The sequence below is a fragment of the Salmo salar genome, chromosome ssa19 (assembly GCF_905237065.1).
Source record: "Salmo salar chromosome ssa19, Ssal_v3.1, whole genome shotgun sequence".
In the NCBI taxonomy this organism is placed as follows: Eukaryota; Metazoa; Chordata; class Actinopteri; order Salmoniformes; family Salmonidae; genus Salmo; species Salmo salar.
The window spans coordinates 52741860-52766561 of NC_059460.1; the positions used below are offsets into that span (position 1 = coordinate 52741860).

General features: G+C 42.2%; 1 protein-coding gene across 2 annotated transcripts in view; it reads right to left on the reverse strand.

Annotated features, from left to right (window-relative positions):
- LOC106579021 (arf-GAP with dual PH domain-containing protein 1) overlaps window positions 1–20708 on the reverse strand; it is a 32848-nt gene extending 12140 nt beyond the window's left edge. The window contains exons 1-3 of one of the 2 annotated variants that reach the window (XM_014158422.2): window positions 20330–20708; window positions 3022–3152; window positions 732–823 (exon numbers count right to left, since the gene is read on the reverse strand). In XM_014158422.2, the coding sequence (XP_014013897.1) occupies window positions 732–823; window positions 3022–3152; window positions 20330–20420 (314 nt within the window). In that variant the 5' untranslated portion in view covers window positions 20421–20708. The remainder of the gene's footprint in view (window positions 1–731; window positions 824–3021; window positions 3153–20329) is intronic. The other variant, XM_014158423.2, reaches the window with a different exon arrangement.
- Between the last annotated feature and the right edge of the window lie 3994 nt (window positions 20709–24702).

Below are 24702 nucleotides of genomic sequence, written 5' to 3' on the forward strand. Positions count from 1 at the left end.
GTGGGGGTGCTTTGCTGCAGGAGGGACTGGTGCAATTCACAAAATAGATGGCATCATGAGGATGGAAAATTATGTGGATATATTGAAGCAACATCTCAAGACATCAGTCAGGAAGTTAAAGCTTGGTCGCAAATGGGTCTTCCAAATGGACAATGACCCCAAGCATACTTCCAAAGTTGTGGCAAAATGGCTTAAGGACAACAAAGTCAAGGTATTGGATTGGCCATCACAAAGCCCTGACCTCAATCCTATAGAAAATTTGTGGGCAGAATTGAAAAAGCGTGTGCGAGCAAGGAGGCCTACAAACCTGACTCAGTTACACCTGCTCTGTCAGGAGGAATGGGCCAAAATTCACCCAACTTATTGTGGGAAGCTTGTGGAAGGCTACCCAAAACGTTTGACACAAGTTAAACAATTTAAAGGCAATGCTACCAAATACCAATTGACTGTATGTAAACTTCTGACCCACTGGGAATGTGATGAAAGAAATAAACGCTGAAATAAATCACTCTCTACTATTATTCTGACATTTCACATTCTTAAAATAAAGTGGTGATCCTAGCTGACCTAAGACAGTGAATTTGTACTAGGATTAAATGTCAGGAATTGTGAAAAACTGAGTTTAAATGTATTTGGCTAAGGTGTATGTAAACCTCCGACTTCAACTGTACATATCAACGAACCGAACAATGTTGTTAGTTCATTATAACTCAGTGACTTGGGTGACTTACTTGCAGTCTGTGTGTTTGGGTCTGTAGTAGAATGCTGGAACCTTCTGTTCGTACTTAGCTTTGGCTGCTTCGTTACCCATGGCAGCCATTAGCTGACGATAGACGGAACAAATCCATTAATGCATTGACAACACATAAGGGGCATTTTTAAGACTGATATTTACGGGAAGGAAACTAAGAGTAGTACTAAATTGCAGTCCAAGCACCTTGTTTTCTGTCTTTATGTTTCCCTCAGGGTATTATCAGCAACTCCAATCAACATGTCTTATTGTAACTTTAGTCTGAGAATCCTCTATCCCTTCTAACCCCCAGGTAGTGCTACAGTGAGGGAAAAAAGGATTTGATCCCCTGCTGATTTTGTACGTTTGCCCACTGACAAAGAAATGATCAGTCTATAATTTTAATGGTAGGTTTATTTGAACAGTGAGAGACAGAATAACAACAAAAAAATCCAGAAAAACGCATGTCAAAAATCTTATAAAAGGATTTGCATTTTAATGAGGGAAATAAGTATTTGACCCCTCTGCAAAACATGATTTAGTACTTGGTGGCAAAACCCTTGTTGGCAATCACAGAGGTCAGACGTTTCTTGTAGTTGGCCACCAGGTTTGCACACATCTCAGGAGGAATTTTGTCCCACTCCTCTTTGCAGATCTTCTCCAAGTCATTAAGGTTTCAAGGCTGACGTTTGGCAACTCGAACCTTCAGCTCCCTCCACAGATTTTCTATGGGATTAAGATCTGGAGACTGGCTAGGCCACTCCAGGACCTTAATGTGCTTCTACTTGAGCCACTCCTTTGTTGCCTTGGCTGTGTGTTTTGGGTCATTGTCATGCTGGAATACCCATCCATGACCCATTTTCAATGCCCTGGCTGAGGGAAGGAGGTTCTCACCCAAGACTTGACGGTACATGGCCCCGTCCATCGTCCCTTTGATGCGGTGAAGTTGTCCTGTCCCCTTAGCAGAAAAACACCCCCAAAGCATAATGTTTCCACCTCCATGTTTGACAGTGGGGATGGTGTTCTTGGGGTCATGGGCAGCATTCCTCCTCCTCCAAACACGGCGAGTTGAGTTGATGCCAAAGAGCTCTATTTTGGTATCAATTTTGGTATCATCTGACCACAACACTTTCACCCAGTTGTCCTCTGTATCATTCAGATGTTCATTGGCAAACTTCAGACGGGCATGTATATGTGCTTTCTTGAGCAGGGGGACCTTGTTGGCGCTGCAGGATTTCAGTCCTTCACGGCGTAGTGTGTTACCAATTGTTTTCTTGGTGACTATGGTCCCAGCTGCCTTGAGATCATTGACAAGATCCTCCCGTGTAGTTCTGGTCTGATTCCTCACCGTTCTCATGATCATTGCAACTCCACAAGGTGAGATCTTGCATGGAGCCCCAGGCCGAGGGAGATTGACAATTATTTTGTGTTTCTTCCATTTGCGAATAATCACACCAACTGTTGTCACCTTTTCACCAAGCTGCTTGGCGATGGTGTTGTAGCCCATTCCAGCCTTGTGTAGGTCTACAATCTTGTCTCTGACATCCTTGGAGAGGTCTTTGGTCTTGGCCATGGTGGAGAGTTTGGAATCTGATTGATTGATTGCTTCTGTGGACAAGTATCTTTTATACAGGTAAGAAACTGAGATTATGAGCACTCCCTTTAAGAGTATGCTCCTAATCTCAGCTCGTTACCTGTATAAAAGACACCAGGGAGCCAGAAATCTTTCTGATTGAGAGGGGGTCAAATACTTATTTCCCTCATTAAAATGCAAATCAATTTAAAACATTTTTGACATGCATTTTTCTGGATTTTTTGTTGTTGTTATTCTGTCTCTCACTGTTCAAATAAACCTACCATTAAAATTATAGACTGATCATTTCTTTGTCAGTGGGCAAACGTACAAAATCAGCAGGGGATCAAATACTTTTTTCCCTCACTGTACGCCGAGTCTATCACTCTCACTCAAGGCTTTCACTCCCCAAATCTCATCCGTGGTGGTCTCTTGGAGTTCACATTATTATTGCATTTAGAAATGATGAACAAGTCCCTGTGGGAATTAGGCTTCCCAGTCTAAAGAAGGCAATGTGCCAGACACACTACTAGAACTGACTGAGGGTCCGTTTTTTTGTTTAGCCTAAAATGGGCAGACTTAAGAAGTTGGATGGCAAGATCTGATCTCAAATCAGGTTGTAATTGGCAATAGGTAACAACTGTAATTAGGACCAATGTGATGCTATATAATATACATTCTCTCATGCTTCCCCCACTGGTACAGTAGGGTTACTGACCTCCACCTCTGAGGCCTCCCATGACTCCTGCTGGACAGACTTGACCCTGCTGATGTGGGGGATGCCTCTGTGGAGGAGAGAGCAGCCCTGGCACACAAACACACCCAAAGTCACCGACGCCCAGTCTGGCTCTGACGAGAGAGAGGGGGAAGCGGGAGAGGAGAGGGAGAGGCGGAATGGAGAAGGGGGGAGAAAGCAGGGGGGATAGAGCGATATGGAGGGAGAGGGGGGGAGGAACAGAAGGGAAGATACAGGGTCATAAACGCGGTGCAACAGAAGGGATATGAGCTCAATGTTCAAACTATAAATATTAAAAGTGCTGATGCACGCACTTCTGAAAGGTATTAGGTGCAAAGTAAAGAGGCCAATATAACTGAAGGAGTAAAGGACACGTGCTGCGTAGAGAGAAAGAGAAACAGATACCGCTGGGGTATGTTTGTGTGTGTGTGTGTGTGTGTGTGTGTGTGTGTGTGTGTGTGTGTTCGGACAAAGGGGAAATAATATTTAGGCTTAGCACAGGAAACAGGTGGAGATATTCACTGATAAAAATCCAAAGACAGTATTAAAGCACTGTTCATCAGAACACCAAAAGCCATTGCTAGTCTATTACACGCATGCACCTACGTGCACGCACACAACCATGCACACACACAAACCCACTACAGAGATCTGGCAGACAAACACATGAACTCTGCAGAGAGCGCTTTGCTATGGAAGGAATAGACTGCATTGTATCGGCCACAAACATGAATATATATGTATAAATATATATGTGTGTGTGTGTGTGTGTGTGTGTGTGTGTGTGTGTGTATATATATATATATATATATATATATATATATATATATATATATATACACACACACACACACACACACACACATATATATATATACATACACATATAATATATATACACACACACACACACACACATATTATTTTTTTGAGCAGTATATTGGGGGTGTCTTGTATATATATATACTGCTCAAAAAAATAAAGGGAACACTTAAACAACACAATGTAACTCCAAGTCAATCACACTTCTGTGAAATCAAACTGTCCACTTAGGAAGCAACACTGATTGACAATAAACTTCACATGCTGTTGTGCAAATGGAATAGACAACAGGTGGAAATTATACGCAATTAGCAAGACACCCCCAATAAAGGAGTGGTTCTGCAGGTGGTGACCACAGACCACTTCTCAGTTCCTATGCTTCCTGGCTGATGTTTTGGTCACTTTTGAATGCTGGCGGTGCTTTCACTTTAGTGGTAGCATGAGACGGAGTCTACAACCCACACAAGTGGCTCAGGTAGTGCAGCTCATCCAGAATGGCACATCAATGTGAGCTGTGGCAAGAAGGTTTGCTGTGTCTGTCAGCGTAGTGTCCAGAGCATGGAGGCGCTACCAGGAGACAGGCCAGTACATCAGGAGACGTGGAGGAGGCCGTAGGAGGGAAACAACCCAGCAGCAGGACCACTACCTCCGCCTTTGTGCAAGGAGGACCAGGAGGAGCACTGCCAGAGCCCTGCAAAATGACCTCCAGCAGGCCACAAATGTGCATGTGTCTGCTCAAACAGTCAGAAACAGACTCCATGAGGGTGGTATGAGGGCCCGACGTCCACAGGTGGAGGTTGTGCTTACAGCCCAACACCGTGCAGGACGTTTGGCATTTGCCAGAGAACACCAAGATTGGCAAATTCGCCACTGGCGCTCTGTGCTCTTCACAGATGAAAGCAAGTTCACTCCGAGCACATGTAACAGACGTGACAGAGTCTGGAGACGCCGTGGAGAACGTTCTGCTGCCTGCAACATCCTCCAGCATGACCATTTTGGCGGTGGGTCAGTCATGGTGTGGGGTGGCATTTCTTTGGGGGGCCGCACAGCCCTCCATGTGCTCGCCAGAGGTAGCCTGACTGCCATTAGGTACCGAGATGAGATCCTCAGACCCCTTGTGAGACCATATGCTGGTGCGGTTGGCCCTGGGTTCCTCCTAATGCAAGACAATGCTAGACCTCATGTGGCTGGAGTGTGTCAGCAGTTCCTGCAAGAGGAAGGCATTGATGCTATGGACTGGCCCGCCCGTTCCCCAGACCTGAATCCAATTGAACACATCTGGGACATCATGTCTCGCTCCATCCACCAACGCCACGTTGCACCACAGACTGTCCTGGGCATGCTCCTCATCAGGAGCATGCCCAGGCGTTGTAGGGAGGTCATACAGGCACGTGGAGGCCACACACACACTACTGAGCCTCATTTTGACTTGTTTTAAGGACATTACATCAAAGTTGGATCAGCCTATAGTGTGGTTTTCCACTTTAATTTTGAGTGTGACTCCAAATCCAGACCTCCATGGGTTGATAAATTGGATTCCCATTGATTATTTTTGTGTGATTTTGTTGTCAGCACTTTTAAATATGTAAAGAAAAAAGTATTTAATAAGATTATTTCATTCATTCAGATCTAGGATGTGTTATTTTAGTGTTCCCTTTATTTTTTTGAGCAGTGATAGATATATATATATATATATATATACATATATATAATATATATATATATATATATACACATACATATATATTTATATATACACACACACACACACACACACACACATATATATTTATACACATATATTTATACACACACACACACACACACATACACACATACATACATACATACATACATACATACATACATACATACATACATTCATGCATATGTAATAATGACAATTACAACAATACTGAATGAACACTTTTATTTTAACTTAATATAATACATAAAATCAATTTAGTCTCAAATAAATTATGAAACATGTTCAATTTGGTTTAAATAATGCAAAAACACAGTGTTGGAGAAGAAAGTAAAAGTGCAATATGTGCCATGTAAAAAAGCTAACGTTTAAGTTCCTTGCTCAGAACATGAGAACTTATGAAACCTGGTGGTTCCTTTTAACATGAGTCTTCAATATCCCAGTTAAGAAGTTTTAGGTTGTAGTTATTATAGGACTATTTCACACTATACCATTTGTATTTCATATACCTTTGACTATTGGATGTTCTTATAGGCACTTTAGTATTGCCAGCCTAATCTCGGGAGTTGATAGGCTTGAAGTCATAAACGGCACTGTGCTTCAAGCATTGCGAAGAGCTGCTGGCAAACACAGGAAAGTGCTGTTTGAATGAATGCTTACGAGCCTGCTGCTTCCTACCACCGCTCAGTCAGACTGCTCTATCAAATATCAAATCATATACTTAATTATAATATAATAAACACACAGAAATACGAGCCTTTGGTCATTAATATGGTAAATTCCAGAAACTATCATTTAGAAAACAAAACATTTATTATTTCAGTGAAATACGGAACTGTTCCGTATTTTATTGAACGGGTGGCAACCCTAAGTCTAAATATTGCTGTTACATTGCACAACCTTCAATGTTATGTCATAATTATATACAATTTTGGCAAATTAATTACGGTCTTTGTTAGGAAGAAATTGACTTCACACAGTTCGCAACGAGCCAGGCAGCCCAAACTGCTGCTTACTCCCTGACTCTGCTTGCACAGAACGCAAGAGAAGTGACAATTTCCCCAGTTAATATTGCCTGCTAACAAGAATTTATTTTAACTACATATGCAGGTTGAAAAAATATATACTTGTGTATTGATTTTAAGAAAGGCATTCTTGTTTATGGTTAGCTACATTTGTGCAATGATTGTGCAGTTTTTTTGTTTTTTTAAATCATCACCGGGGGGGGGGGGGTCACTAGGTATGTGAATCAGAGAGCAGAGCAGAGACACCATCCAGGAGTTTGCCCTGACTGATCAAAAACACAGAACACATTGGCTTTTGTCACTGGGATTTCCCTCAATGGAAATGGTCATCCACATGACATGACTGTTAATATCGGTGAGGTGGAAAACACCACCGTTAACACACTTTGGATTCCCCTTGTGTGTGTGTGTGTGTGTATGCACCAGAGGAGGCTGGTGAAGGGAGAACGGCTCATAATAATGGATGGAATTGTATTGAAGACCACTCCCTGCAGATTAACTAATTGCGCCAAATTGGTCTAGGCCACGCCCCTTCACACTACACCTGTTTTCACTCACAAATCACCACTCCTCAGCCTCTTTCTCACTCCTCAGCCTCTTTCCTCCTGACCACAACACATCCTCTGATGACGAAGCCAGATGTTCCAGGTTTCCACGGGTGACATTCTCTTCCTTCCCTTCTATGCGTGAAATAATCAGTAGGAGCCTTATGTATTACATAGTAGTGTTTATGCAGCATGTGCCCCGTTTAAAAAAAACTGGGCATATGACAGGCACTACTTGTCACGAATGCTAGGTGTGGTGGTAGGAGTCAGGCGCAGAGAGAGCAGAGGTAGGGAACAAAATTAGATTTATTTTCTCCAGTAACACGGTCCACGCCAACACAACAGGCGTGTGAAACAAAACGACCAACCCAATAACCAACGGGCTCACAGTCCGGAAAGAAAATAAATCCAATAGGATCGCCAGCACATCCAAATAGCAAACTGACGATAAAATAATCCTGCACAAACCTGGGCGGGCTAAACAGGCTTAAATAACCAAAAATCAAGACACACAAAAGGAACAGGTGCAACCAATAAGACATACCAACAGAAAAGGAAAAAAGGATCAGCGGCGGCTAGTAGGTCGGCGACGACGACCGCCGAGCACCGCCCGAGCAGGCAGGGGAGCCGCCTTCGGTGGGATTCGTGACACTACTTCATAGGAGAACGTAAAAAACGTTTCTTCATGCATTTTTGGCAGAAATGCTTTCTTGAACGTGTGAACTTTCATGGGCATTAATATCTGTACATACGAATACAATTATTAAATTACGAGCCTAGTTGGTTTAGCCACGGAAAAAGCCAGGAACCTTCCCGAGAGCCACGATTGGCTGAGATAATAGATGGGCTGGACATGCCGAGAGATGAGTTTTGATTGGTCTGTCTATAGCTTGAGCTGCTCAGTATGAGTACATAATCCTTACTACCACAGCTTTTTTGGAAGATTATAGCCACGGAAAACTACAAAAGTGTTGCTACTGCTCTGAACAACATTGCTGCCCTGAATTGAAAAGGTGCTATCGACAAAGATCAATGGGAAACAGTTGTGATGAACCAGCTGTGACTGGGGGTGATATGGCCATCTATTGTATTTCATGAACACGTGAACAGCTCTAGGCAATAGAGACCCATCCACTTACCTAGATGTGGCTGTGGGGTAGTTATAGCCTCTCTTTCACATGACCCATCTATATACTTAGAGAAGTGTGTCTGGGTAAACCTTATCTAATAATTCAAATATTTATACAATTATAAAAAATGTATCTGGGCACTTTCTATTTTTGATATTGCTACAATGCAAACACCTCCTGTATCCTGTGCATGTGACAAATACATTTTGATTTGATTACTGTGCGTTTACCTGAGACAGTAATGTGAAGAACAACATGACCTGCACCAAAGTCAGATTGGGATATAGGACTAGATAAAGTGGCTTTACTCCAGCCTCCACAGGCTCTACAGGCTCCACTCCAGCCTCTACAGCCTCCACTCCAGCCTCCTCAGCCATCTCCATTCCAGCCCCCACAGGCTCCATTCCATCCCCCACAGGCTCCACTCCAGCATCCTCAGCAAGCTCCACTCCAGCATCCTCAGCAAGCTCCACTCCAGCCTCCTCCATAGGCTCCAGCCAAGGCTCACCAACAGGCTCCAGCCCAGCTTCCTCCCGCCAATCCTCAGCCTGTAGTGCCCCCGACCTATCTGCAAAGTATGGTGCCTCCAATCCAACCACCCTTACCAAACACCTACAAATTCCATGCGAGGTCAACCAGCATCCAAGTAACAAAACCTGCCTGGTCAACTCCCCTGTTACAGAGTTATCCTTAAACTAGTCAAGGTAACCCTCCACAACAAAGAAAGATCCCTTGACACCTATGCAATCCTCGATGATTGATCTGAGAGAACCATTCTCCTACAACCAGCTGCCTGCCATCTCCAGCTACAGGGTGAGACTGAAGAACTAACACTGCAGAGCGTGAGACAAGAGGTCGAAACCGTTCAGGGCTCCACGGTATCGTTCGAGCTAACCTCGGCCTCACATCCAGGACAGTCTTTCCAAATAAGAGATACCTTCACAGCAGACCGCCTTGCCCTTGACAAAAATAACCAACTGACCGCATCCCTCCAGAGAAGGTACCAACACCATTGAGGACTACCTCCCAACTCCTATTACTCATGCCTCCCCCCTGCTACAGTACTCATTGGTGATGACCACACTCATCTCATTGCCCCAATCATCCCAGTAAGACTAGGCCCTTCTGGAGTATCTCCAGCCAAAGACATCGAGACTCTCTCTAGTCCCAATACTGCCCAGTGCCTCTTTACATCCCTCAGTTCCCCAACTACCGAGATACTCTGACGTTTAGAGAGGCTTTGGCAACTCAATGTGGCCTCTCAGAAAAGTGAGAAGGTAGCAACCTGGTCCAAGCAAGACCACCAATCCATTGAACAACTGGAAACTGCCACAGCCTGATGTCAAGGTGGACAGAGTTGATCACTACACCACTCCTCTCCTTATAATCAACACTTCACTACCATTGAATGTCTCCCAAGAAGTTGTCATGCCCTGCCTTCGTGCCAGAGAAACTCGCCTAGCAAAGGACCCAGACAGAGCTGTGTCACACCCTAATGGAATTAGCAAACTGGATATGTGGCCACACTGACACCAGAGGCGGCAAAAGCCAATCGTGAGAAGCATGGTGCCTACTTCACCATATGGTTACCCACAACAAGAATGACAGCCTTGTCTTTGACTGTTCCTTGTCCTACCTTAACAGCCTGCTGCTGCCAGGACCAACCTTGGGGCCTTCGCTCCTCGGGGGTACTATGCCACGTCAGGGAACATGCAGTTGCAATAAGCGGCAACATTAAATTAATGTTCCACCAAACGAGCCAACCTGGTGAAGATGTAAGACATTCAGTGGACCACTGCTTCTACAGTGCATTTGGAAAGTACTCAGACCCCTTGACTTTTTCCACATTTTGTTACGTTACATCCTTATTCTAACATTGCTTAAATTGTTGTTGTTTTTTCCTCATCAATCTACACATAATACCCCATAATGACAAAGCAAAATTATATATACTTTTTACAATTTAAAGATTTATTAATTTTCTTGTTTTCAATCAACCAACAAAACACATTCCACATTTACACATGGCAGACATAATTAATAAAATAAAATGTAAAACAAAACAAACAAACTTGCAGTAGCACTATTAGCGTTCCTATTAGTTATTTCCAGCCTTAGCTGAGACGACGAGCAAATAATTAGTTTTTACAGCACCTTACACAACATGTATCTGCTCATTTCCCTAATCACCCCATTCACTCTGTCCAATTTGAAATATAGTTGAGTAGTGGAGACCAGAGTCTATCAAACTTGGGCTGTCTCTTGCAGAGGTCATAAGTGAGCTTTTCAAGAGGAAGAAAGTCAACAATCTGGTCAATCCACGTTTTAAATGTAGGAGAAGTATTAGAAGCCCACAATAGAAGAATACATTTCTTAGCAAAGTATGTGATAGTCATAAACACATGTTCTCTGACTGGATCAAGAACAAAGTCCTGCTGGGCATTAAGAAGATAGATACACGGGGTCATATCAAACTGTACATCTAGTATTTTCTGTGCAGCAGTATGTATAGGTTGCCAAAATCTGGTAATCTCTCTACAACTCCAAAATACATGCACATAGGTTCCACTTTCAGAGGTACATCTTTTACAGTTAGGAGAAATGTCTATTTTCATTCTATGGAGTCTCACTGGGGTGTAATAACACTTGTACAAAAATGTGTAATTAGATTCTTTCATTTTTACATTAGTAGAGGAGCAGTATACCCTGTTGCAAACATCCACCCATAACTCATCACTGACAGTCAGACAAAGGTCCTTTTCCCAGATTATTTTCAAAGGAGTAAAGGAAGAGCCTCCTTTCTCAGAAAGGAGTCTATAGATATGAGATTTTGCCTGTGATGGATTGTGCTGTAGCAAGAAGGGTCTCAACTTCATTCAGCTAAGCTCTAAACCTCCCCTTGGAAGTAAATGAGGAAATTGTGTCTAATTTGAAGATATTATTTTAAAAAACGGATCTTGGCAAAATGAATTCACCACAGAGCTGGTTTTCTGATGAAACAGGTCTGAAAAGGTCCTGAACCCTAGAGAATGCCAAAGATTAAAGTTGGCATCACTCATGGCTTTTGGCAAGTCTGGGTTGCATACTATAGGCGAGTGAGAACATATTTGGGAGGAAATGCCAAGGTATTTCTTACAGTCCCTCTATGCTACAAGGGTGCTGTAAATCAAAGTTTTTTTGGGGCTATATTGCCCACTTCACTAAAGTTATTCATGAATATAATTGAGCTTAGGGGCAATGAACAACAGGATTGGGCTTCTATCTGAATCCACATTGAGTCTTGTCTGTTTGTGATCCATGTTAGCATGTTGCGGATTTGGGTAAGACCACCCTTAGATTCAGGTTTCGATAGAGTGGAGAACTTGATCCTCAGTTCTTTATTGCCCCATATACATTTGGTGATGCTTTGGTTAGTTATTTAGAAAAAGGAAACTGGGAGATAGCGTGGGAGCACTTTAAATAAATAGTTCAATCTAAGGATAATGTTCATACGGATAACATTGATTCTTCCGACTAAGCTAATTAGGAGGGAGATCCAGGTTTGGAGAGTATTCTTGATTTGATCCAGGAATTGAAGATAACTTTGCTTGAAAAGGCAATTCAGATCTGGTGTTACAAAGATCCCAATGTATTGAAACCCCTGTGTCTTCCATTCGAACGGACAGAGTGTCTTCATAGAGCTGTTGAGTGTAAGATTGAGAGGGCAAACAGTGGATTTGTTCAAATGCATCTTATATCCTGAATACTTGCCGTACTGAGCAATTGTGTCTAAAATGGGAGGGATTTCTCAGGGTTGGATATGTAGAGCAAGACATCATCCACGTAGAGCAAAATTTTGTGCTGCAGGTCGCCTGCAGAAACACCCATAAAACTTGGATTGCTCCTTATCAACTCTGCCAGAGGCTCCGCCCACAACAAGTAGAGCACAGGGACAGCGAGCATCCTTGTCTTGTGCCACGTCGCAAAGGGAATCTGTCAGAGTTCAGACCATTAGTAGTCACCATGGCATTTGGATAACAGTATAGGGACTTCATCTATTTAATAAAGTTTGGGCCCATATTGAACTTTTCTAAGACTGAGAACAGAAGGCTCCACACCATCCTGATGAACACCTTCTCAGGATCAAGTGAAGCCAGCAGGACAGAGGTCTTCTGTGTGTTTACTTGATCTATAATATCAAAAAGACGGCGAATGTTATCAGAAGAGTACCTGTCTCTAATAAATCCAGTTTGGTCCGCTTTTATTATTTTGGGAAGAAGAGTATTTAGTCTTTTGGCGAGCAATTTGGTAATTATTTTGTAGTCGAAATCCAACAAGCTTATGGGCCGGAAGGGCGAGCAGGATAGAGGGTCCTTGTTTTTTTTTAGCAACACTGTAATGCGGGCTGTATACTAGAGGTCGACCGATTAATCGGAATAGCCGATTAATTAGGACCGATTTCAAGTTTTCATAACAATCGGAAATCGGTAGTTTTGGACGCCGATTTGGCCGATTGAAATTTTATTTAACTATGCAAGACAGTTAAGAACACATTCTTATTTTCAATAATGGCCTAGGAACGGGTGGGTTAACTGCCTTGTTCAGGGGCAGAAAGACAGATTTTTACCTTGTCAGCTCAGGGATTCAATCTTGCAACCTTACGGTTAACTAGTCCAACGCTCTAACCACCTGCTTTACATTGCACTCCACGAGGTTACGCGAATGCAGTAAGAAGCCAAGGTAAGTTGCTAGCTAGCATTAAACTTATCTCATAAAAAACAATCAATCAATCATAATCACTAGTTAACTACACATGGTTGATGATATTACTAGTTTATCTAGCCTGTCCTGCGTTGCATATAATCGCTTAGGTACACGTTGCTCCAACCATAAACATCAATGCCTTTCTTAAAATCAATACACAAGTATATATTTTTAAACCTGCATATTTAGTTAATATTGCCTGCTAACATGAATTTCTTTTAACTAGGGAAAATGTGTCACATCTCTTGCAAACAGAGTCAGGGTATATGCAGTAGTTTGGGCCGCCTGGCACGTTGTGAACTGTGAAGACTATTTCTTCCTAACAAAGACAGCCGACTTCGCCAAACGGGGATGATTTAACAAAAGCGCATTTGCGAAAAAAGCACAATCGTTGCACGACTGTACCTAACCATAAACATCAATGCCTTTCTTAAAATCAATACACAGAAGTATATATTTTTAAACCTGCATATTTAGCTAAAAGAAATCCAGGTTAGCAGGCAATATTAACCAGGTGAAATTGTGTCATTTTGCGTTCATTGCACGCAGTCAGGGTATATGCAACAGTTTGGGCCGCCTGGCTCGTTGCAAACTAATTTGCCAGAATGTTACGTAATTATGACATAACACTGAAGGTTGTGCAATGTAACAGGAATAACGTTTTGTTTTCGAGATGATAGTTTCCGGATTCGACCATATTAATGACCTAAGGCTCGTGTTTCTGTGTGTTATTATGTTATAATTAAGTCTATGATTTGATAGAGCAGTCTGACTGAGCGATGGTAGGCAGCAGCAGGCTCGTAAGCATTCATTCAAAATAGCACTTTCGTACATTTTGCCAGCAGCCCTTCGCAATGCATTGCGCTGTTTATGACTTCAAGCCTGTCAACTCCCGAGATTAGGCTGGTGTAACCGATGTGAAATGGCTAGCTAGTTAGCCGGGTGCGCGCTAATAGCATTTCAAACGTCACTCACTCTGAGACTTGGAGTAGTTTTTTCCCTTCCTCTACATGGGTAACGCTGCTTCGAGGGTGGCTGTTGTCGATGTGTTCCTGGTTCGAGCCCAGGTAGGAGCGAGGAGAGGGACGGAAGCTATATTGTTACACTGGCAATACTAAAGTGCCTATAAGAACATCCAATAGTCAAAGGTATATGAAATACAAATGGTATAGAGAGAAATAGTCCTATAATAACTACAACCTAAAACATCTTACCTGGGAATATTCAAGACTCATGTTAAATGGAACCACCAGCTTTCATATGTTCTCATGTTCTGAGCAAGGAACTTAAACGTTAGCTTTCTTACATGGCACATATTGCACTTTTACTTTCTTCTCCAACACTTTGTTTTTGCATTATTTAAACCAAATTGAACATGTTTCATTATTTATTTGAGGCTAAATTGATTTTATTGATGTATTATATTAAGTTAAAATAAGTGTTCATTCAGTATTGTTGTAATTGTCATTATTACAAATAAATAAAATAAATAAATAAAAAAATCGTCCGATTAATCGGTATCGGCTTTTTTTTGGTCCTCCAATAATCAGTATCGGTGTTGAAAAATCATAATCGGTCGACCTCTACTGTGTACATAGAGACTGGGAGAGGTCAGTTTTTGCAAAAATCATCCAGCATTGGCATGAAAATAGGGCTAAGCTGGGGCCAAAAACTTTGTAGAACTCTCTGGGGAATCCATCTGGGCCTGGGGACTTGTTAGGTGGCATGGAGGTAATTGCCTCCAGGACCTCCTCAGGAGTGAAGGGGGAGTTGAGATCTTCCTGGTCGGTCTCTGATAGTTTAGGTAGCGAGATTCCCTCTAGGAAGGAATGGAGTTCAGCCTCCGTATGTTCTCTCTCAGACGTATATAGTTTGATGTAAAAATCATGAAAAGTTAAATTGATATTTTTTTGGGTCATATGTGACCTCGTCCTCTGCTGTTCGGATAGCCACGATTGTAGGCTCTGGCTGCTCTTTTTTTAATTGGTAAGCAAGCAATCTACTAGGCCTATTGCTATTCCCATGGTATTTCTGTTTAGTAAAGAGGTCAAAGTGGAGGTGGACAAAGGCGTGATCTGAAAGCGCTATGGGTCCGATTGTACACGAGGCAGAATTTATGAAAATCTTTGTGATAAAAATGTAATCTATACGGGAGTAGGTGTTATGGACATTAGAGTAGTATGTATCGTCCACAGATGAGCTATTAGTCTCTCTCCAGATATCTATCAGTCCCATCTCTTTAATAAGAGAGTTCAACATCTTTGCAGATCTAGGGTTTGTGGTGGGGACTTGAGATGATTTGTCCAGGGTTGGGTTCAGGGTACAATTAAAATCACCAGCCAGCACTCCAAAGGAAACACAATGCTTATTGAACGGGGTTATCATTTTCGACATGAAAGCAGGCATATGCGTATATATTTAAGATAGTAATTGGTTGCCCATACAGTGACCCAGTTATCAGAATAAATCTTCCCTCCGGATCAGATGTGTTTTTGTCAATTATGAATGGAACATTATTATGGATAAGTATGGCTGTACCTCTACTGTTTGATTTGAAAGACGAGAAATACACCTGTCCCACCCAAGCTCTGTGGAGTTTAGCATGTTCGGCATCACAGAGGTGTGTCTCTTGTAATAGCGCAATGTCTGCTCTTTCCTTTTTAAGAGCACATAGTATATTTTTCAGTTTTATTGCATGACCTAGACCATGACAGTTCCATGTCAGTAGATTTAAGGTACTAGTCAACGTCATCGAGCAGTAATCAAACTCTAGTGCAAGTCATCTCTGGGAATAGGTGGATAATAGTTACAGCCACAATCACATAAAATAAATGGTGTACATAAAAGAACAATCTCTGAACACCCCAGCCGAGTTCCCAAACAACTCGACATATCCCGTTGGATCTGTTAACCCCACGCTCAGTCTCAATTCTGTGTTCCGAAAAACGGGAACAGTTAGCAACGCACAATGTCCCCTCCCCCAAAAATGCCTCATCCTCTCTGCCTCGCATTAAGTAAGTGACAACATAGCCCCCGTCCAGACCACAGTAAAAAATAGGTAGAAAATAAAATCAATAGCCCAGCCTACAAATATCTCCCCCAAAGGACATAGGGCTAATCCTTTGGACCAAATAAAACTGAAATTATGGAGCAAATCCTTAAGAGGGATCTATAGGATAAGTTGTTTGTTTTTATTAAAACGAAATATCAACAGGATAAGGCCATAGGCATAAAATTGACACATTGAGCCTCTCGTTAGGTCTGTAAATGTTTCCTAATCGACAGGCTATAAATGGTGGAGGCCTATGTGAAAATGATTACTACAAATAATAAAAAAAAAAAAGAGGAAATAAAAGTAGACTAAAACGTTAGTAGGCCTAGGTTAGGCTATAGGCCTATCGCTCTCAAAGCTAAAAGAAAATAAATACAAATTAGACAGTTATAATGACATTTAGCGGGGCGGGTGGGTCTTTGGATGGCGGCCATATGTTGTCTTACCTCCATTAGTAATAACAGTAATTGCTTTTAATCATTGGTCCATTTCTCAGTGGCCAGGATTGTCCTTCAAAAAACGTTTTGCCTCTTTGGGAGTTTTGATGTGTTGCAGGACTCCTTGGTGAAGAATCCTGAGCTCGTTTGGGTATTTTAATCCCCTAAAGATGCCTCGGTCAATGGAGTATTTCTTCACCTCATCAAACCTCGGCGCTTTCGGCCTATTCCAGCTGACAGGTCCTGGTGTAAGGTGAGTTTGGCGTTTCCCACTGTAATGGTGTTGATTTTCGGCGCCTGTATGACTCGTTCCTTGTCGGTGAATCTCAGGAAACGTATGGTGATTGGGCGCGGTGGTTGTCTGGCTGCTGGTGGGGGCCTCAGTGCTCGGTGAGCTCTCTCGAGTTCTATGGGCCTGTCGGTGGACAGGTGGAGCCACTCGGGAAGTTTGTCTTGCAGGTAGCGGATCAGTGGCATGTTTCCCTCTTCTTTTTCACCCAGATTTAATAGAACACAATTATTCCTTTGCCTCCTATTTTCCAGGTCCTCTGTTTTCTCTTCCAGATTATCAATTTTCTTTTTAGCAGATGCTGTTGTTTCCATGGCGTCTGCCAGTGAGTTTTCCATGGATAGGATTCGCCCCTGTGCCTCATCCAGGCGCCCCGCGTTGATGGTTATCTTGTTGTTGATGTCAGGCAAAGAATTTTCCAGGTCTGTCACCTTGCCCCCTATCGCACTGAGCTGAGAGTTAATGCCATCTAATTTGATGTTGAGTTCTGTACGTTGGGATCTCAGCTCAGAAAGGATGTCTTCGACAGAGTGCGAGGTTGGCAGTTGTTGTGCCTCGGGAGGGGACGAGTCCTCTTGCTCCTGGCTAAAGGCGCTAGCTTTTTCTGAAGCTAGCTGTTTCTTGGAGGCTTTTTCCGTGGCTATTGCTCGAGTCCGGGTAAAAAGTCACATGTAATGTCGCCTTTTGTAGCTGCCATAACTTTTTGACTAAGCTAATGAGTTTAACTTGAAGTGGAGATAAGATGAAGAATTGGAAACTACTTGTGCGGAGCTCTTAGTTCATGTGGCCATCTCGTTTAAGGGTCACGTGATCTCCTCCAAAAACAGGTTTTTAAAATGTTTTGCAAATTTATAAAAAAAAACGGAAATATCACATTTAAGTAAGTATTCAGACCCTTTACTCATCACTTTGTTGAAGCACCTTTGGCAGCGATTACAGCCTCGAGTCTTCATGGGTATGACGCTACAAGCTTGGCACACCTGTATTTGGGGAGTTTCTCCCATTCTTCTCTGCAGATCCTCTCAAGCTCTGTCAGGTTGGATGAGGAGCGTCACTGCAGACATTTTCAGGTCTCTCCAGAGATGTTCAATCAGGTTCAAGCCCGGGCTCTGGCTGGGCAACTCAAGGACATTCAGAGACTTGTCCCAAAGCCACTCCTGTGTTGTATTGGCTGTGTGCATAGGGTAGTTGTTCTTATTTGTTCTGTTGGAAGGTGAACCTTCACCCCAGTCTGAGGTCCTGAGCGCTCTGGAGCAGGTTTTCATCAAGAATCGCTCTGTTCTTTGCTCCATTCATCTTTCCCTTGATCCTGACTGGTCTCCCAGTTCCTGCCTCTGAAAAACATCCCCACAGCATGATGCTGCCACCACCATGTTTCAGCGTAGGGACAGTGCCAGGTTTCCTCCAAACGTGACACTTGGCATATAGGCCAAAGTGTTAAATATTGGTTTCATCAGACCAGAGAATGTTGTTTCTCATGGTCTCAGAGTCCTTTAGGTGCCTTTTGGCAAACTCCAAGTGGGAGTTACACTCTGTCCGCCATCTGCCCGGTACAGTTGAAACCGGGATTCATCCGTGAAGAGCACACTTCTCCAGCGTGCCAGTGGCCAACAAAAGGTGAACATTTGCCCACTGAAGTTGGTTACGACACTGAACTGCAGTCAGGTCAAGACCCTAGTGAGGACGACGAGCATGCAGATGAGCTTCCCTGAGACGGTTTCTAAGAGTTTGTGCAGAAATTCTTTGATTGTGCAAACCCAAAGTTTCATCAGCTGTCCGGGTGGCTGATCAGATGATCCCGCAGGTGAAGAAGCCGGATGTGGTGGAGGTCTTGGGCAGGCGTGGTTACACGTTGTTTGTTAGGCCAGTTGGAAATACTGCCAAATTCTCTAAAACGACGTTGTAGGCGGCTTATGGTAGAGAAATGAACATTCAATTCTCTTGCAACAGCTCTGGTGGACAGTCCTGTAGTCTGCATGCCAATTGCACGGTCCCTCAACTTGAGACATCTGTGGCATTGTGTTGTATCACAAAACTGCACATTTTAGAATGGCCTTTTATTGTTAGCTTCTTGATAAGCCACACCTGTCAGGTGGATGAATTATCTTAGCAAAAGATAAATGCTGACTAACATGGATGTAAACAAATTTGAGAGAAATAAGCTTTTTGTGTGTATGGAAAATGTTGGGATCTTTTATTTCAGCTCATGAAAGATAGGACCAACACATTACATGTTGCATTTATATTTTTGTTCAGTGTACAATACATTCAGAAACACATTGAGGCAGAAGTAGCCCTTAACTACAGATCTAGGATCAGATTACTCTACTTAGTAATTGTAAATTTAACTACTAGTCTAGGGGATGAAATATCTGACCTTGCAGCGGAGACATTCTGAACATTGGCATAATACTGTGTGACATCAATGTGTGGGAGCAGATGACTAATCATTTGGCAGTGAAACATCACTGGTGTAAATTAGCCTGTATTAAACAGTGGATTAAAGTGAGCTAAAGGAAATCAATTTCTGCTTTTGTGTTCCAACTTATTTCTACCTCGAATTAGTCATTTTGAAAGTTTTTCTTGGTAAGCCCTTTTCCAATTAAATACACTAGTTCCTCATTGAACAAAACACTTATTTTTGATCTGTGGCTGCCAAATATTTCTTTGATCACACATTTTCAACTATAATAAAAACCGGAACCTCCCCACCAGCTCACTTTTATCACTGTGAGATGAGAAGGGGAAGAAGAGAGGAAGTCCTATAATGCAGAAGTGGTGGTGAGGGGCCGGGGAGGGATGTGACAATAGTTACTGTAAAGCCAAATTGAAATGACCATCCGCAATATGAAAATGCACTCTCAGAAGGTTGCTGCATGCTGACAGACAAGACTGAGTGACACCCATTACACACACCCCAAACACTGAAGACACACACAGACACACTGAGGATTGTACATTTTAGTCATTTAGCAGATGCTCTAATCCAGAGCGATTTATATTGATGTCACACAATGACTACTAGCCACCACAAACACTCCAAACGGCAATAACAGGTGACAAAACAGGACAGGGATGACTCAGCAACACCATACATGTAATCAATGTAACCACATGATGGAGGGTACTCAGTGAAGTATAGGACTTTTGTTTACCGGGTCTGCATGTCTCAATACATTTGGCAGTTCTCCATATTAGCCTACAGGGTCTATAGTCCAGCTCCTCAGTAGGCACTGGCTGCTAATCTAATATAAGGTGTGTCTCGAGAGCAATTCATATTATTTTTCCATACCTTTCGTTTTGAGTGCACTAGAATTAGGCCTAATGCTGTTAAATAAAATATAGACATCAGATAAGGAGAGCACTGACTGACAAGCTGTCACATTGACAATGGTAACAGAAAACAACGGGCTATTCAAGATTCAATAGCAGGTGCATTCGCTACTAGGATGATGAGACCTCGCGGGTCGCTCATGTGAGCACATGTATAGGGACCGGTAAAATATTTGGCGCCCCTCTTTCATTTACAGTTCGTTTCCTACCTGCATTGCCACAATCCGCACATGCATCGTTTCCAGGTCTGGTCAGGACATCTAGCAAGAGCCGTTTATTCGTCTCCGACTCCGAGGCCATCGTCACCGTTTGATCTCCACCCAATCCAAAATACTTCAATACAAAGCACGTTAACTAGGATAAAGCAACAATCAAATTGTGACCTTGTAATTTACTCAAAATGTTTAAAAATGCTAATAATGAATAGCCTATGATAAATCAGCTTGGATGATGTGATGATTTGAAGGTTTGGCAAGTCTCTCTGTCTCTCTCTCCTGACTACAGCTCTATTAGGCTACGAAGTCTTGCTAACTGCATTATCTCAAGTCTGTCATCCCCTCCTTTTACCCAGACTCATCCTTCTGCAGTTGCAGTGAGACCTCCAGTGGTATGATGATCATGAAACAATTTCTGACTAACGTTACCTGTGTAATTTTTCTTTCTGACAGTGACAGACAAAATATGTAGACGTTTTTATGAGGAATACTTTGTGCACTTAGACAAAATAAACTATTTCACTGTTAAAGATTTGACAGCAGACTGTAGCTGGCTCGTACTTTTACTTATTTCTGTCACAGAATTTCTAAACTTTGTTTCTGTCTCTTTAAAAGTTAGCAGATTGTCGAAAACGTAATCGATGTTATGGATTGATTATTAATGTCTAGCTCAGAACGTTTGCCTACGTCAGAACTATGCGGCGCTTCATATATACTGCAGGCTTGCATGACATATTGGTGAAGGTTTATTTTTTGTCTCGACCGCTACAGTATGCACTTTAGCAGTAAGTTTGTTCGGCCCTCTACTCCCGACAAAAGGATAATGTCCTTTTGATAATTTCGGTAAGAAAAATAAACCACTTGTGGTTGAGCAACAGACTCGTTGGTTCAAGCAATAGCTTTTTTATTTATTTGTAATTATTATTTGAATAACTTCAAATTGTATAAACATACGAAAGTTGATTTATACATTCAAAATGTATATTTAGCCAACAATAGCTGCGTGACTTACGCAGCAACTGGATCGTCACTAGTTGCCACAGTCATGATTATGGCTAACCTCACCGACGGTGCCTTCAGAAAGTATTCAGACCCCTTGACTTTTTCCACATTTTGTTACAGCACAGCCTTATTCTAAAATGGATTAAATAAACAAAAAATCATAAACAATCTACACAGAATACCCCATAATGACAAAGTAAAAACAGGTTTTCGAATATATTAAAAACAAAAAACAGATACCTTATTTACTTTGAGAAGTTTTGCTTGCTTTAGATTTCAGTTTAATCTTCAAAATCTCTTGTTTTACAGACTCCTACAAATCCAAATTGTGTGCTACGCTACTTTAGTATAATTTCATTACATCCAGCCTGTTTATGTATACAGTGCATTCGGAAATTATTCAGACCCCTTCCCCTTTTCCACATTTTCCTACATTACATCTTTATTCTAAAATTAATAAAATGAAACATTTTCCTCATCAATCTACACACAATACCCCATAATGACAAAGAAAAAACAGACCCTTTGCTATGAGACTCTAAATTGAGCTCAGGTGCATCCTGTTTCCATTGATCATCCTTGAGATGTTTCTACATCTTGATTGGAGTCCAGCTGTGGTAAATTCAATTGATTGGACATTATTTGGAAAGGCACACACCTGTCTATATAAGGTCCAACAGCAAAAACCAAGCCATGAGGTTGAAGGAATTGTCCGTAGAGCTCCGAGACAGGATTGTGTCGAGGCACAGATCTGGGGAAGGGTACTAACACATCTGCAGCATTGAAGGTCCCCAAGAACACAGTGGCCTCCATAATTCTTAAATGGAAGAAGTTTGTAACCACCAAGACTGTTCCTAGAGAAAGGCCTTGGTCAGGGAGGTGACCAAGAACCTGATGGTCACACTGACAGAGCTCCAGAGTTCCACTGTGGAGATGGAAGAACCTTCCAGAAGGACAACCATCTCTGCAGCACTCCACCAATCAGGCCTTCATGGTAGAGTGGCCAGATGGAAACCACTCCTCAGTAAAAGGCACAAGGCAGCCTGCTTGGAGTTTGCCAAAAAGCACCTAAAGGACTCTGATCATGAGAAACAAGATTCTCTGGTCTGAAGAAACCAAGATTGAATTCTTTGGCCTGAATGCCAAGCGTCACATCTGGATGAAACCTGGCACCATCCCCACGGTGAAGTATGGTGGTGGAATCATGCTGTCTTTTATTGGCAGGGAATGGGAGACTAGTCAGGATCAAGGGAAAGATGAACGCAGCAAAGTACAGATAGATCCTTGATAAAAACCTGCTCCAGAGCACTCTGGACCTCAGACTGGGGAGAAGGTTCACCTTCCAACAGGACAACAACCCTAAGCACACAGCCAAGAAAACGTAGGAGTGGCTTTGGGACAAGTCTCTGAATGTCCTTGAGTGACCCAGCCAGAGCTGACTTGAACCCAATCGAACATCTCTGGAGAGACCTGTAAATAGCTGTGCAGCATCACTCCCCATCCAACCTGACAGAGCTTGAGCGGATCTACAGAGAAGAATGGGAGAAAGTCCCCAAATACAGGTGTGCCAAGCTTGTAGCGTCATACCCAAGAAGACGCGATGCTGTAATTGCTGCCAAAGGTGCTTCAACAAAGTACTGAGTAAAGAGTCTGAATACTTATGTAAATGTGATATTTCAGTTTTACATTTTTTATAAATTAGCAAACATTTATAAAAACCTGTTTTTGCTTTGTCATTATGGGGTATTGTGTGTAGATTGATGAGGGGGGGAAAACGATGTAATCAATTTTATAATAAGGCTGTAACGTAACAAAATGTGGAGAAAGTCGAGGGGTCTGAATACTTTCCGAAGGCACTGTATGGAGACATGAAGTGATGGAAGCATTTCCTCAAAGTTACCCAAACAAATGTATTACGATCTCACTGCTTTAACCTCCTGAATTACATTTTTGTAACAACCAACCCCTTGAGTACAAGGTCTGTTTGCATATGTGTAAGCTGCACAGCAGTTATCATACGCCAGCCCATATCTATAATTATATTGGTCCTTCACACTTCCCACACCCCTGTATATCTAAAATGTATCTTCTTAAAATCAGATTTTTAAATCTAACCTTAACCACACCACTAACCTTAAATTAAGACCAAACTGCAAATATTTGTTTATTCTTTTTTGATTTAGCCAATTTTGACTTTGTGGTAACTAGTGACCACCCAGCAACTGTGCAGGTTCACATAACTTCTGTAGTTTCCAGCTGCAGCTGGTTGCTTTTCAAAAGGGAAAGGGGCGTTTGAGCGCATGTGTATGAGATCTGTGAAATGACAGTTAAACTGCTTTTTCTTTCCCTGTAGTTGTCTAGTGTTTGAAATGCAATGCAACATCACATCTCTTTGCTGGAGACTATGCAGGCTGTATCACATCCGGCCGTGATTGGGAGTCCCATGGGGCGGCGCACAATTAGCCCAGGGTCGTCCGGGCTTGTCCGTCATTGTAAATAAGAATTTGTTCTTTAAAAAAAAAAAAGTAACCTTTATTTAACTTGGCAAGTCAGTTAAGAACAAATTCTTATTTACATTGACGGCCTACCGAGGAACGCTCTAACCACTACCTGCCATTCTTAACTGATTTGCCTAGTTAAATAAAAAATAAAAAGCATTCAAAGAAAAATTCATGAAGCGCTTGAGAGACAGCAGCTATTATAACTCCATGTGTCAAAGGACTACCTTGAATGCCAGATGGATGAGTGTGGCACTGTACTTATTTCCTGTTGAGAATGAGATGACTAGATATAAACACGACTGCTCTCATCACCAATGTGAAACTATCCTCTGCTATTTCAGTCAGCTGATGGCCAAAGAACCTCTGGAAAAGCTAGGGTTCAAAGACCTGATGGACAAACCCAGCCAGAAGGACAAGGAGGCCAAACCCTGAACTTCCCTTTCTATACAGATGGATACTGTCATTTTTGTAAAAGCATTGAACCGTTAACTACTGCAGTGATATACTAAACATGAAGATCGATTCCCCTCTTGTGTATACAATGACAATGCAATATTGTGGGTGGCATTTCAAGCTTCATATAAATATTTAGGTAAATTAACCATGCCTTTTTTTTGTGTGGGTTTGATGTTGGATATAGATTGACAGTAAATAAGTTATTTGAGGTGGAGTACAGTTCTCACCGGAAGTGGTGTTTCACGCTTGTGTGCATGCACATGGTACACAAAATATATTCTCAGTCTAGCAAGCCTACACTTTGCATAATGAACGAGGTAACATGCTTTGAGGCTTGTATCAAGTGTAGCAAAATGCCTTACTAACTACTCAACGCACTATGGAATGTTGTAGCATGGTGTGATTGAG